The 13,729-nt window shown below is 44.6% G+C and overlaps 1 protein-coding gene across 12 annotated transcripts in view; it reads right to left on the bottom strand.

Moving 5' to 3' along the window:
- Positions 1-917: 917 nt before the first annotated feature.
- The window catches only part of cadpsb (Ca2+-dependent activator protein for secretion b), a 51,622-nt gene continuing 38,810 nt past the window's right edge, over positions 918-13,729 (bottom strand). For 3 of the 12 annotated variants that reach the window (XM_084704669.1, XM_084704673.1, XM_084704672.1), the window contains 14 exons: positions 13,628-13,696; positions 10,922-11,028; positions 10,296-10,325; positions 8,146-8,302; positions 7,861-8,002; positions 6,929-7,090; positions 5,432-5,587; positions 5,150-5,297; positions 4,889-4,963; positions 4,699-4,782; positions 4,573-4,605; positions 4,234-4,341; positions 1,223-1,327; positions 918-1,094 (listed from right to left, as the gene is read on the bottom strand). In XM_084704669.1, coding sequence (XP_084560795.1) covers positions 918-1,094; positions 1,223-1,327; positions 4,234-4,341; positions 4,573-4,605; positions 4,699-4,782; positions 4,889-4,963; positions 5,150-5,297; positions 5,432-5,587; positions 6,929-7,090; positions 7,861-8,002; positions 8,146-8,302; positions 10,296-10,325; positions 10,922-11,028; positions 13,628-13,696 — 1,553 coding nt within the window. Of the gene's footprint in view, positions 1,095-1,222; positions 1,328-4,233; positions 4,342-4,572; positions 4,606-4,698; positions 4,783-4,888; positions 4,964-5,149; positions 5,298-5,431; positions 5,588-6,928; positions 7,091-7,860; positions 8,003-8,145; positions 8,303-9,753; positions 9,763-10,295; positions 10,326-10,906; positions 11,029-12,690; positions 12,736-13,627; positions 13,697-13,729 lie in introns of all 12 variants that reach the window. The other 9 variants (XM_084704670.1, XM_084704674.1, XM_084704677.1 and 6 more) reach the window with 9 other exon arrangements.

Raw genomic sequence — 13,729 nt, 5'->3', positions numbered from 1 at the left:
CACAAGTTATCAAAATGGAGCTATGAGAATATTGCATTTCTAGAATACCCACTCATTTTAGTTCAAGATTCCTGCTGAACAGTCTAAATAGTAATGTGAGATCACAGAGCATAGACACAGATGAAGAAACACCAGTCTAGAACATACCATTGATGTTGAGTGAGTAGACGAGAAGATGTTTATCCTAAACAGCATTGAACTTAAATACAGGGCTTCATTTTCAGATTGAAGCAGTTGGCATCCACTTAAAAACAAACAAAACAAAAAAGGGTTCATACACTCATCATCACAACAATGTACCATTAATGAATGTAGAATACGACAAAGAAGCGCCATATAGGTTTGCATTGGACAGGGACACACCTAATAATCTCACTCAACATTGTCAAACAAATGGTACTCCATATTGCTCAGGAACACATATATGAATTTAGAAATCGATGAGTCAAAGATAGGTGCTATCTTCATCATGAGACAGCTAAACTGTCAATCATGGTTATTTTTTCAACATTTTTATTTTATTTTCCTCAGCATAATTACTATTTTTTTAAGTTTATAGTTCCTTCATGGGCATTTCGAGCTGACAGAGGTCCTAGAGTGGCTGAGTAACAGAGTTGGTACATGCATTGATTACCAGGCTAAGTCAAAAGTGTGGTGGAGGGTTGGGGCAGGGCTGGGGAGTGGGGGGTGGGGGGTGGAGAGGGGGGTGACAGGGAGACGGGGGAGGAGCGAGGGGATGACAGGGGAGGAGCGAGGGGGTGACAGAGAGAGGGGGGAGGAGTGAGGGGGTGACAGAGAGAGGGGGAGGAGCGAGGGGATGACAGGGGAGGAGCGAGGGGGTGACAGAGAGAGGGGGAGGAGTGAGGGGATGACAGAGAGAGGGGGAGGAGCGAGGGGATGGAGTCAGTGCAGGCCCTCTAGTCATCGTCTTCATCCTCCTCATCGCTGTCCTTCATGGAGATGCCCTGCATGCCTCCCTCCCTCACGGACGCAGTGGCCTCCTCCAGGGTGAGCCGGTTCCTCACCGTGTCATACATCTTGCTGTTCAGGGTGGAGTCTAGCACTCCCTGCAGGCGGAAGTCACGGTACTTTTTCTATAAGGAGAGGAAAAGCAGAACGGGGGCTCATGGAAACAGGCGCGAACATAAGGCGAGGGCATGGGCTACTAGGAGCGTGGGCCCTCACAGGGCTATTCCTCCCCCCTGCGGTGGCTCTGTGTTACCTTCACAATCCTGATGAGGATCTTCAGCTGGTAGACGTGGAGCTGCTGTTCCATGCGCTCAGTCAGCCAGGTCCCCAGCAGGTTCATGGTGGCAGTGTACCATTGCTGAAACACACACAAACACAGTGCTCTCCAGCAAAACACACGCACACACAAACTCTGACAAACTGACATATATACCTACCCACTGTGGAGCATAGTAACACACAAATCAGACACTGCATACACATGCACTTTCATACGGTAATCACCGTCACATTGACAGTAGGGACAGACCTTTCTCTACACTATGACATGCTTCTCACACGCGCAGTCCAGATTTTTTCAGGCTACCCAGCCTACTGTACCTCCAGTACGGAACACATACACACATACTGTATTCACACATACACACATACTGTATTCACACATACACACATACTGTATTCACATACACACATAGAACATACATGCAAACACTTTACATGTAATTCCATACAAATAAACACATACAAATACTTTCCCTCCATGTATACATACATACTGTATATGGCACAGCACTCAGGAAAAGTGAGAGGCAGACAGTGAATTTCCACAAAATTGCCCATGAATCAAGTCACAGCCCAAATTTCTCCAAGCACTAAAAGGCACTGCATTTTATAAATGAATTACCATTGCCTAGCATGGAGAGTAGTGTGATGGGGGAAAAGTTGAACAAACGTATATATTAAACAAAACTCTAATAAACACTAACGTGCTTAGCTATAGTGAGATTCAGTTAGGACCTGTTTTAATCTTAGAGACAAATAACTGCGAACTTGCTTCAAGTTTCAGAAAGGCGATAACATCTGCTCCATAACGTAGTTCCATGGACAGAAGAGGTGATCGTTACAACACGCCTGAGCACTCGCATCTGCTTCAAGGACTTGTTAAGGTAAATATGTGTCATGATGAAAACCTATAGAAAGTCCTTTAAATCAAGAAAAGCTGAAAACTGATGAGGCTCCTTATCATAGAAGAGTCTTCTGTTGGCTACAGACAAAGTGAATCCCATGGAGAGTTTCAGCTCTGCAACAAGGAGCCCATTTGCAAAATGAAGTCAGAATGAGAACGTGAGTAAATGGCTAGCAGGCAGGGAGTTGTGCTATTTTCTTATACCTTTTCAAAACTTTTTTACTATTATTATGTAAAATTGATCCAGGCAGCTTAGATTTCAAGTTATAAGAGAACAGCACACAACAGTGACAGATCAAAGAAACAATTGTCGTCCCTCGAATGTCTAGAAAGTGGATCAACTGTTGTCATGTGGAGTGAGTAGGCAGGGGTACCGGACTGGACAGAATTGGACTCTAGGATTTGGAAATGTTTTGTCTGATTTGGGTCGAAGGTCAGGTTCATCCAGAGGAATGGTAACTTTTAAGGTGAGATATTTGGAGATGCCTGTCCACTTCACACAGTCGAGTTGAGCGTGCAGTGCATGCAGACCTGTCAAGTAGCTGGGTGCGTGGTGGTGAGTGGCTGGGTGCGTGCCGAGGTGTTGTATATGTGTGCAGTATGAGGCCAGAGCTCTGAAGAGGGTCATGCTAGAAGATGTACACAGGAAGATTATTTGACTCTAAAATCATGCCATTCAACAGAATGTGCTAAAACAACGCAACATTAGAGATAAGTGCCACTTTTTTGAAGAAGAGGCAGCAAGAATGGTGTTAATCCAAAAAGAAACAAATTGAGAGAAAATTTTAGGTTTGAAATAAACTAGTGAAAGATAGAGTAATTACATAGCTCATGCAACATTAAAATCATTGGCAGTTGCATGCAAACTAATGGGTGGCAATGCACTAGGAGAAGAAGAATACACACAGAGGCCTGGAAATGAACATACCATGGAAACACGTTGTTGCAACTAAAACATTCACACCTAAATTTTCCAAGGAACAGTTGATCATGATAGTGGGGCAGGGCTGGTTTGGAAGCAATGCAAGACCACACACATGATGCAAAGCATGAGTCGTTGAGGGGTGACAGGTGAGGGGTGAGGGGTCTCCACACTTGAGCAGTGATGACACAAAAGGAGACAGGACAGCCAGTGTTGCCCTCCAAGACAAAAGCAAACAATCCACACGAGTACTGGACGTCTCCAGAAAACACCCAGCCTGGCCACTGTTACGCTTACTGCACAGTCCCTGTCAAACATGGAAAACACACTGCGCCACAGCACTGCACACCTCGCACACACACACAGCCCGCACACACACACAGCCCGCACACACACACAGCACTGCACACACACACAGCCCGCACACACTCGTGAAACACCGCGCTGTACAAGCTGGATCTCTGAAGGGTGTGAAGCACTCATCACATCACAGCCGCACAGAGGAGGACCAACTCACAGATGTGGAAGACACATTACTTCAAATGTATCACAAAAGGATTATGTGTTTGTAAGACAGTGCTCTCAGTACCCAAGACATTTCCAGGACAATGTGTGACCTGAAAATACTGTCTATGAAAAGGTGTTTTTATCACATTTATAACATTATACAATTAATCTTAAAGTATAAATTTGATTCAATTACAAACCACTGCTGTGGTTTAAGTGTCTTTTGAGTGGAGTCTTTTAGTATATATCTATAACGCTGTGACTCCATGTACTGCATCCTGTGTGTAAGCAGTGTGTATGAGGAGAGAGCACTGCCTGGGATAATCCTGCCGGAGGGTGCTTTGGTTTGGACGCTTTGTTTGTAAATAACTGATCTGTTACACAAAGGTCCAAAAGCACTTTGGCAATGCACACCAGAATACAGTGGGCAGCAGCCAACGTTTAGAATATAGAAAGGATAAGAGATCGAGGAGGAGGAGGTGGGTGGGGAGAGAGAGAGAGAGAGAGAGAGAGAGAGAGAGAGAGATAGGTCTCTTCTGCCAGGCTGAGGTACAGTCCCTGGTCTCAAAATGGGACTCTGTTCTGTTGTTTTGCCACATTTTTGAAAAGCCCCTCCATATTGGTCAGGAGGAGACGGCATCTTACTTACATCAAATAACCTTTCTATATACACCTCCTCATTGACCTTATCACGCAGCATGTCCTGAGAGTGGCGCACAAAGGTCACGTAGCCGTCGGCAACATCCATCCCAGGCTTCTGCAAGACAGCAGAAACTCCCAGTCAGTAAGAGGCAGAGACAAACGGAAAGAAACACACTTCCTAAGCATGAGCATAATCCAGGATATGGACGTTATTTAAAAAGATCCCTCGCTATATCGTTGCGTACAGTGGTTTCGTCTTACAACAAGAGGTAGTATAAAGAAGAGTGCAGAGAAGCACACACACACTTGCACACACACAGTTGGTTTGGGACTGTGTCACACTTACAGGGACATCCACATACTTGGATGCTGCTTTCACCTGTAATCAGAAGCAAAATGTGTTTGGGCACAAACTGCACAACATTTGGTCAATATCATTAAAATGTTTTAACTTCACATGAAGACCACTCACCGTGAATGAAAGGAAAGAGGAGAAAAGAGTTCCTTCATCATATCTTGAAATCTTAGCCAACACACTCTCGAGAATGACCACAAACTGAAAATAAGTCACAAAATGAACCCGTTGTATATTGTCTGGTCTGCATTTACTACAGCCTGCGGTGAACTTCAGGTGAAAGCATGATGAAATGAGTTGAAAGTACCTTTGCAACCAGTAGGGAGATCATGTCTTTCACGGTCTCCTCAATCAGTTCATCTATCTGAGCATGGTACTGTTTCTGAAATCAGAAAAAGAATCCAATGAAACACACGCATGTAGCTAAGACAGACTCAGATATATTCTTTTACGAAATGAATGAAAGTTAAACTTAATACAAAACCACATCAGAAGACCGTCCAGTAATACAATCCAGTCTGCTACAAACACAGAATAAGTCTGACTTGGTAGGCTAACTGTCCAGTACCTCCTGCCCCATCTCCATGGCGCAGAGCTTGGCTGACTGGTCCTTGGCGTCCACCATCACGTTATACATGGTGCAGATGGATGGAGAGATGCGGAAGTCTGTGGACCTGCTGCTCTTGGTCAGCCTGGACTCAAACGCCATCCTGGTGCTGTGATACCAGGAGGGAATGCTATTATTCTATCGTGTCCAGAACGGGATAATACAACTTCTACAAGTCCACTTGTTCCATCTCTTTCTCCCTTAACAGGATCTACGTCATTTATGTCTCACACACACACACACCGTTTGACGCAGTTCTCAATCATGTCACTGGACATGAGCTTCATGCGGTTGTCCAGGTGCTTGGCGAACTCGTCCTCGGGCCAGTGGAGGTCCCTGATGAAGGTCTGCAGGGCCTCCAGCTTCCAGAACATGTCCTCTGATGCCCCAGAACCGTTGCTGTCGGTGACCCAAACACACACAGGTCAGAGGGGAAAGGTCACACTGCTGGACAGAAAGGGGTGAGGGGAGGAGGGGAGGGTGCAATAGCAGAGGAGGATGCTGTTCTTCCTCATCTCAACACAAGGTCTGTTATTCTGACCGCACACTGACTGTTCCAGATAAAAGGCTGCCCACAACCTGTCAATAAGATCCTCCTGAGTTTAGCAAGTCAGTGTATGGATAAAATAAGAGAACAAGAGGATTGTTTATATCAAATCAATAACCATGCTGCACAACATGATTATTGACCCTGAGATATGGAGTAGGCTCATGCAGGTTAGTCACTGCAGATATAAATAACATGAATGGGGGGATGGATAGGTGAGAGAGGGCATGTCAAAAAGTTTTGCTGTTCTAAAATGTCCTTCAATTAAAGCGGATTGCTTCTTCTCAGCTAGTTACAGTAGTAGTGACAACAGTATATTCTATAAGCTCTAAGTCAGCAACACAGGCCCTCTCTCATCATCCACATCCACAGGCTGCTGGTTGTCCCACAGTAGATACCAAACACAGCATGCAGGCTTGGCAGAGGGCAGGGGGCTGTCTTCTGGAGCGTACAGTAGCTGACTGGGATGCAAGGTATAGTGGAAGGGAGGGAAGGAGTGAGTGAGGGAGGGAAAGGACAGGAGAGCCAAGGACAGGAGCAGTGCATCCCATCCCACTTTCTGACCAGGAAACCACCCAGCACTGGCTGAAGGAGGACCAGCGGGGGTCACAGTGGCATGATGGGACACTCAACTGTGCCCTCGAAGACACAGTCAACTTTTCATCAGCATCTGACTATTTAACTATTCAGCACAGCTAGAGAAAGTGGTGGAGCTGTATTGTATGAGTAGGGTGGAGATATACATATTGAACAGAATGAATGACATCCCGATTTCCATTTTCTTTTTTTGGAATGAAGTTCAAATAGGGTCATAAGTCTGCAACTGACCCTTGATGGTGTGGTGATGAATGTTTTGGGTCTGACCGGTATCTCTGTAATTCACAGCTCTACTGCATGCATGTTGTGGAAAATGAGAAGCCCAACAACCTCTCATTCCTAAGACAGACCACCTACTCTAAGTACCTTAGAGGGCCCTTGGCATGAACATGATCAGGTAAATACTGGCTGCTACTGTGTTTTACTGGTATGTTAAGGCCAGATGTCACTTTGGTAAAAGACCAAGGTTCTTTTTTTTACCCTTTGAGAGACCATCAATCTTGAAGCTGCTAACCAGATTATGACAAACAACATCTTCATACCAAGGCATGTTTTGGTGATGCATTAGATCTAGGGTGAACTTGTTGAATACACACTCAGAGTCATATATAGCTGCCATCCATGACGGGGTGGAAAAGCTAGGCATTTGTGGAAGGTTAACTGATAGTCCTGCTACTGGCACTGGTAGATTTGGTACTTTGGGAATTTCGAGGTTCACATTTGGTAGTTTCACATTGGGCAGATTACTTGTTAAACTCCTGCAGAAGAGACAGACAAAAAGAAAAAGAAAAGAATCCATAACAGTGGTAATGTGGGCGCTGCAAAAAGCAATGTGACACTAAATATAAAATTAACTAAATCCAAAAGCAAAATTCACATGAAGTAACTGATTATTTTAAGACATACAGAACATACATAGCAGACATGTAGAGTACCCACAGGTTTAAGAGCAGTAGGGTTCGGATGCACAGATACAGTACATAGAGGACCTATATTTACACTCAGTTGAACTCAGAGACAAACATATTACAAAAGCAGCAGGACGGAACAACAATCATGTAAAGCAAATACTGTTTTTTTGTTTGTTTTTTTGCTTCAGTGCTGCTCATTGACAAGTTTCCTTAACGTTAAAATATAAACAGACCATAAGCAAACATTTAAAAGGAATGGCAAAGTCAGAAGCATACTATTTAATAATAAAATAACTTTGCAACAGAATAAACTGGAGACCTTCTCTCCCCGGGCGACATTTCAAAGCACACACTATGAGGGTTAGTCCACAGAACAAAAAGATGGAACTATTAGGTATTACCCTCAACAAAGGGACCTGGCGTGTAATAGGGTAAACATGGTAGTAGTTTTAGTAGTGCCTTAAAGTGAGTTGAACTTAACAAATCGCGCTTCATTCCTCTGGCTGTATGTGGAGCGTCATACACATATGGTGTTTCTGGATTTGTTCAGTCATTAGGCAAACGCCTGGCATCCCCAACCATCCTACACTTTGTTTGTTTAAAAGTAGGTCCCTTACTTAACAGGCTCCCATGACTCTCGCTCAAAGCCCCTGTGAATTGACTGTGCGATGGAAGACTCCATCAGGTCCACATATCTAACCACCAGAGGAGCATACAGGTCCTGCAGGTGTTTGTGGAACTTTCCATTGCACAGGTGATCTGGACAGAGAGAGAGAGAGGGAGAGAGAGAGAGAGAGAAAAGGAGAAAGAGAAGCATACACATTCACGTAGCCATTTGTTTATGTGTTTTATAAAAAGTTTGGTACCAGGCCTCAGTTCCTACAGAGAGTGAACACACGTACAGTCAGTGCGGAGGAAGTCATTAAGCAGCTGGAAGAGAGGGAAGCTGTCCCAGCTCTCAGGAGACTGGATCTCCAGGGCAGCATCCATGTCTACAGCATACATGGCCAGGAAATTCTCAGCATGCTCCACCATGAGGTCTGTCCACCAGGCGAAGGCCTAAGGAGACACCAGGGGCGGAGGGTGAATTCAGAGCCCAGTCAGGACAGAGGACTGCAGGCCGAGGCAAGGCAAGGTAAGGGAGGGCAGGGCGGAGAGAGGCACAAATAATCGGGAGCTAATAAGGACCTTACCACACCATAAACACTGCAATTCCCACACCAGCAGAGCAACATAGCATTGTGTATAGTTACCCGGTGCACTGTGTTTTAAGGACAACCTACCAAAAAATATTGTAATAGTGGTGTGACTGGACTGGACTGTGTAAAATGTCAAGTAAAACACAAACTCGATTCATTTGAAACTACTGTAGGACCCTACTGTGCAATCAGAACATTACATGTACTGTACTGTCTATATCAATAACATCTATTTACGTTTCTGAATTTGGATCTTAAAATTAAATTAACTGTCCATGAGATATGTATCAAAAGCAATTAATTTCATTTGGTTAACAGTCTGTGCCTTATTTCAGTTATAAGTATTCAGAGGTTTCCTGTAAACTAATGGGGAAAGCTTGGGTGCCTTTCTCATGCACACATGGAACTCCCTGCATGCATTGCTCTCCAAGTAGGAGACCGGGTTTCCACCATTCACATCGTTGGCATAACAACACACCCTGCGAGAGATGTGAATGTGACACATGCACCGTGCCGTTTTAGAGAAGGCACGTCAAAGACTGCAGCACATAGCATATCTGTCACAACACCTCCAGGTGATAGCCACAGCAATTGTCTGAGAGGTGAATTTGAGGTGGCAGTTTCCCAGTGTGGATATGTGGACCTCTCTCTCTGCATCTGTTGATGTTTGCTGTTGTGCTGGCAGTCTTGGCTCATTTGCTCATGACTTAAAATTTGACATTCTCCAAATTCAAGAAGGGAAACCATTAACAGACAAAGGCACAATCCTATATAATAATGCTGCATGCTCGGATTTCAACTCAGTCTTTCTGACAGACATCTGCCAAGGGGAACTAAAGCCACATGAATGGCAGTCACGTCCTTACTTACCTTTCCACTTACCTGCCAACCCCTCCTAACACGAACAATACTAGACAGCATTTAGGTTAGAGCCACAGTACAGGCAGCAAACAAGGCTGTCCTCCATCACATTCAAGGAGAGGGTGAGCACTCAGGGGCAGAGAAAATGGAGCAGGGGGAAGGGCAAATGGAACAAGGACAACCGGGGAGAGGCAGAGCCGAGGTGCTATTAGAGCTCCATTGTGTGAGGAGGGTCATGGGCCAGACACAGGCAAGGTCTGGAAGTCTCCGACAGGGCCGCAGCTCAACCACACTGGCTGGTGCTACAGTATCACCAAGGCAACAGTCGAGAGGGACTGTACCAGTGTTAAGGAGAAGTGAGGTGAGGGAAAGGGGGAGAGGGTCATCTACTGGACATGCACAGACCGTGTTTGGGAGGGGGGTGGGTTCTCATTCAGCTTCACCACATACCTCTTTTCCCTGCTTGGACCGTCACATATTGTACGAACAGTGAGAACACAGGGAGATGTACAAAACAACAACGTTTCTGTCAGACATTGTTCTTACAGGGTTTGGGAGCGTCTTAGACAGCAGGGACAGCAGAGTGATGACAGAGGAGAAGCCAGGAGGATAATGCTCTAAACTCAGAGTGAGCCGTGAACACCAACTTAAAACGCTGGATGGTAGAGAGACACGATGTTCATGGTGGACTCGGCCAAAGGACCACATGGAGCCTTCTCTGGCGATTTCTTACTTCAGCATGCTGCTACTGTACAGAGGCAAGGTCTTTATGGCCCAATGGACATGCTGTGTTCACACTGTAGGGCGCAGCCTTTCTGTACTTGAAATATTTAGTAGGTTGGCTGTTATTTCAGTGCCAACAAACACCCACCCATCCCACTCTATCCCCTCACCCCTACTCTACAGACACTACTATGGCCTCACTGGCACACATGCGAGAGGGGGAGGTTTGTGATGGGACTGGAGAGAAAGAGAAATAGTAGATACTGTACCGATTGATCTCCAGAACTTGTGACTGCCGCCTGTCAAGCATATTCAGAGAAATAGAATAAATCTGCTTATCTGCAAATATTCAGATCACACTAGGACCACCTCTAGATCTAGATCAATGTATACATGCTCCTCATGCTTCTCTCACAGAATCTATATATTTCTATATTAAAATACAGAAGACACTCGTAGTGCAGTGTAAACTGGGTAAGTGCAACTGTGTTCCATGTTTGGAAGATGTTCCACTGAATGAGCATGCATCATCTGCTGATCTACAGTGGAGTAGTGCAGTACTGCTACCCATAGTACACTGCATGGTTTACAGGGAGCTCTGTACCAGTGGTGTATGCAGCACTGCACCACTAAGAAAATGAAAGAGGGGACTGCACATACCACCCTTTTCCAATTCACAACCTGGCTGTACTGTATCCTGATATATTGTTAACATTCTTCATCCAACTAGACTATCCTACTAGGCTTTTGGCTGTTTCTAAGCACTTTCTTAGAGATATTTCAAAGACAGAGGCACATTTCAGAGGCCTGGGAGAACTACTTCTGTTGAGGGATGAGTGAGGGTGGAGAGAGATGGAGCTCCTGAGGCTGGAGAGAAGACGGCCGGCCCACTCACCTCAGCGTGGTGCTCCTGGTTCTGCTGGAGGACCTCTATGACTAACTCCGCCAGGCGAATAGTTTCCTCCAGTTTTTTGGCAGGCGTGACTAAGCGGCCTACGTTCTCTGAAGCAGAAGGATGAGGATGAGGGTGTGGGGGTTAGTCGAGCACACAGGGAAATGGCCGGAGAGCTTTCATTAGGAGCTTATCTAGGATTTCTAGCCCTCTAATGTCCCTACATAGAATTGTTTAAGACAACATGAATAAAATATCAAGATGCCTCTGCTGAAGTCACTCAGGCATGTGTACAAGTCAAACACTGTATAATCTTCGGTGAGTTGACCCTTTGCGGGACAGTCAGTAGATTTTTATAGGGATAGCAAGCAGGCCGATTGCACTAAAGATGAAAATGAGAAACGAAGACTATAGATTAGCATGCACTTATTATTCTCTTGTATACAGGCAAGTGATGTTAGGATATAAACCATCTACTTAACACGCGAAAGGAAACAAGAGTCATTATACCCTTCATGCAAAATGTTATACCCTGAATGCTGTTTCCGTGCCAAACGTATAACAGAATGTGTACAGTATGGTTGAATGGGTCGAGCATATAGCCTTTTACATGTCTTTTGATGCAAGATGACTCTAAACATCTGAATGTGATGATATGAGGCTGTCAGAACAATACAAAGTATGCAGCAACATAGGCAAATTATCGGAACATTTAACTGAATGGCTAACATGGACTGGAAATAAAAAGGACATACAGCTGTGCATACAGTTCTTGAGAAGATATTTGTGTGGATCTGATTAATCAGATGACACTGTGCTAAATGAAAAGTGTTGGTGACACATCACTTCAGTGATAGTCCACAGGTGCTTAAGGTTATGGCCATGAAGCCAAAGTGAATCAACAGCTATCTAATAAATAGGTAACTATGGTAAAAGGGTTGCAGTTTAGGCCTATGAGCTCATGAGATTACCTGTATTTATATGGGGCATGTTGTAGTGAGATTGTTGTGATATTCTGACAGATATAATTCTTACAGTATAGTCATGCTAAGGAGGGTCTTGCTAGGCCAAGAGCATTCCAAACATGTCTGAGGAGGGGTCATGCAAAGCAGTTCACCAGGGGGACAGAACAGGCTTCATTAGCCAGAGGGAGAGGGTACACTGTGTTTTCTAATTGGATCCTGGGTTTGCATGAGGCAGGCATATAGGTAGTGACTATCAAGGTAATGAGAGTGTTTCAAAGTCATTCATCTCATACTTCACCCATTTCCAATGTGTTTCTTGATGTGTAAACACTTTAAATATCAAACTTAAGAGTAGCTTTCTTGTTTTGTGATTGATCTTGTTGTAGTTCAGAAGTAATTAATTTCAATGCAAAAAATATGTATGAAATGTTTGCCAATTCCAACTCTGAGAATAAGGTGATCTTCTGATAGTTTAATATACTGCTGCACTGTTTTGCTGCAACACATTGGAGATGCTGTGTTCTTATAAAGTGTTCATTTGTAAGAGATTGCATCACTTTATCATATTTATCTTTCTTTCAATCATCACCGCCAGGAAAATTGAAAATGGGAAAGTACATTTTCTAACCCAACATGATTTGATACAATCTCCCAAAATATGTTTAGGTTTAAATCCCATTGAAAAGGGTTATTTGAGAAAGAACATGCCAAGACATGGGGGGGGGGGGGGTGTATGTGTCTGTATGGTGCATAAACATGGGCGTAGACATGGTCTGGGTCTGAGCCACAAGTTAAACAGGGCTTCACCTGGATCCTTTGGATCCTTTTTTTCATTTTTTTCATTTTTCTCAACTTGAGAGAGAGAAAAAGAGAAAAGACAAGAAAATAGTTAAGTAAATAATATTAAGGATTCATACATTTTAGGGTTATCTATAAGCTGCAGGGGGGAGGGGCGAGGGGGTAAGTAAAAGTTGTTATTCATCTCCATCTGGCCCTAGAGATTTCAGAGTATTTCTTAGAGCTCCAGCAGCATGATGTAGCTAGACAAAACACAAAGAATCCACAAAGGAGAGACAAGAGACGTGACACGTGGAAACCTGAAGCCTGAAGGCTGAGGAACATTGAAAAGTAAACACTGACGGCAGGACGTGTGTCGACAAACATACAAAGCTCAGACTGTCATCAAATTAAGACACACAACAGCTGCAAGGATCTGAGACAGGACACACTTGTAATGACTTGAGTTGAAACACAAACAGGAACTCTGCACATTATGCAGGTCATCCACTCTTCAGCTGGAACCTTTGCCAACAGCTACCGTTTCTACTGCGTGCTGTGGCAGTGCCAGGGGACATATCCTACCTGCCCGACCCGCACAGCCAGCACCACTGACACATGACTAGACGACTGAGGGAAATAACACAGAAGCAAAGTAACAATGCATTCAAGTCACAGGAATGGGTGTGTCCAACCAAAAGAAAGAAGCTTACAGACCGCTCATTCATGTTCATCACCACAAACAGTTGGCACAGTGCAGTACTGCCCAGGTCCCTGGCTGCTGTACTGCAGCAGTCCAGATCTCTGACTGGTGCTCTCCCCACTTGCTCTCTCACAGACATGAGCGACAGATACAAAAACACAGAGGAGAGGACATTGCTGAAGGAAGTGAAGGAGGATAGGGGCAATGTGGAGAAAGAATGTTGGAAGGGTTGGGAGAGATGGAGAGGATGAGGAAGGTACTCACGGATGGTTAAATCCATCACTTGTGACGCCAAGCAGAAGACAGGGTGCTCATACATTTCCCTCTTTTTCCCTACAGGAGAAAGGATTGGGGCATGCAAGAGGC

This window comes from Hypomesus nipponensis, chromosome 9 (genome assembly GCF_054491055.1).
Source record: "Hypomesus nipponensis isolate SF chromosome 9, ASM5449105v1, whole genome shotgun sequence".
Taxonomy (NCBI): Eukaryota; Metazoa; Chordata; class Actinopteri; order Osmeriformes; family Osmeridae; genus Hypomesus; species Hypomesus nipponensis.
Note: the sequence above shows the minus strand (reverse complement) of the source record. Positions and strands in the feature narration are given on the sequence as shown.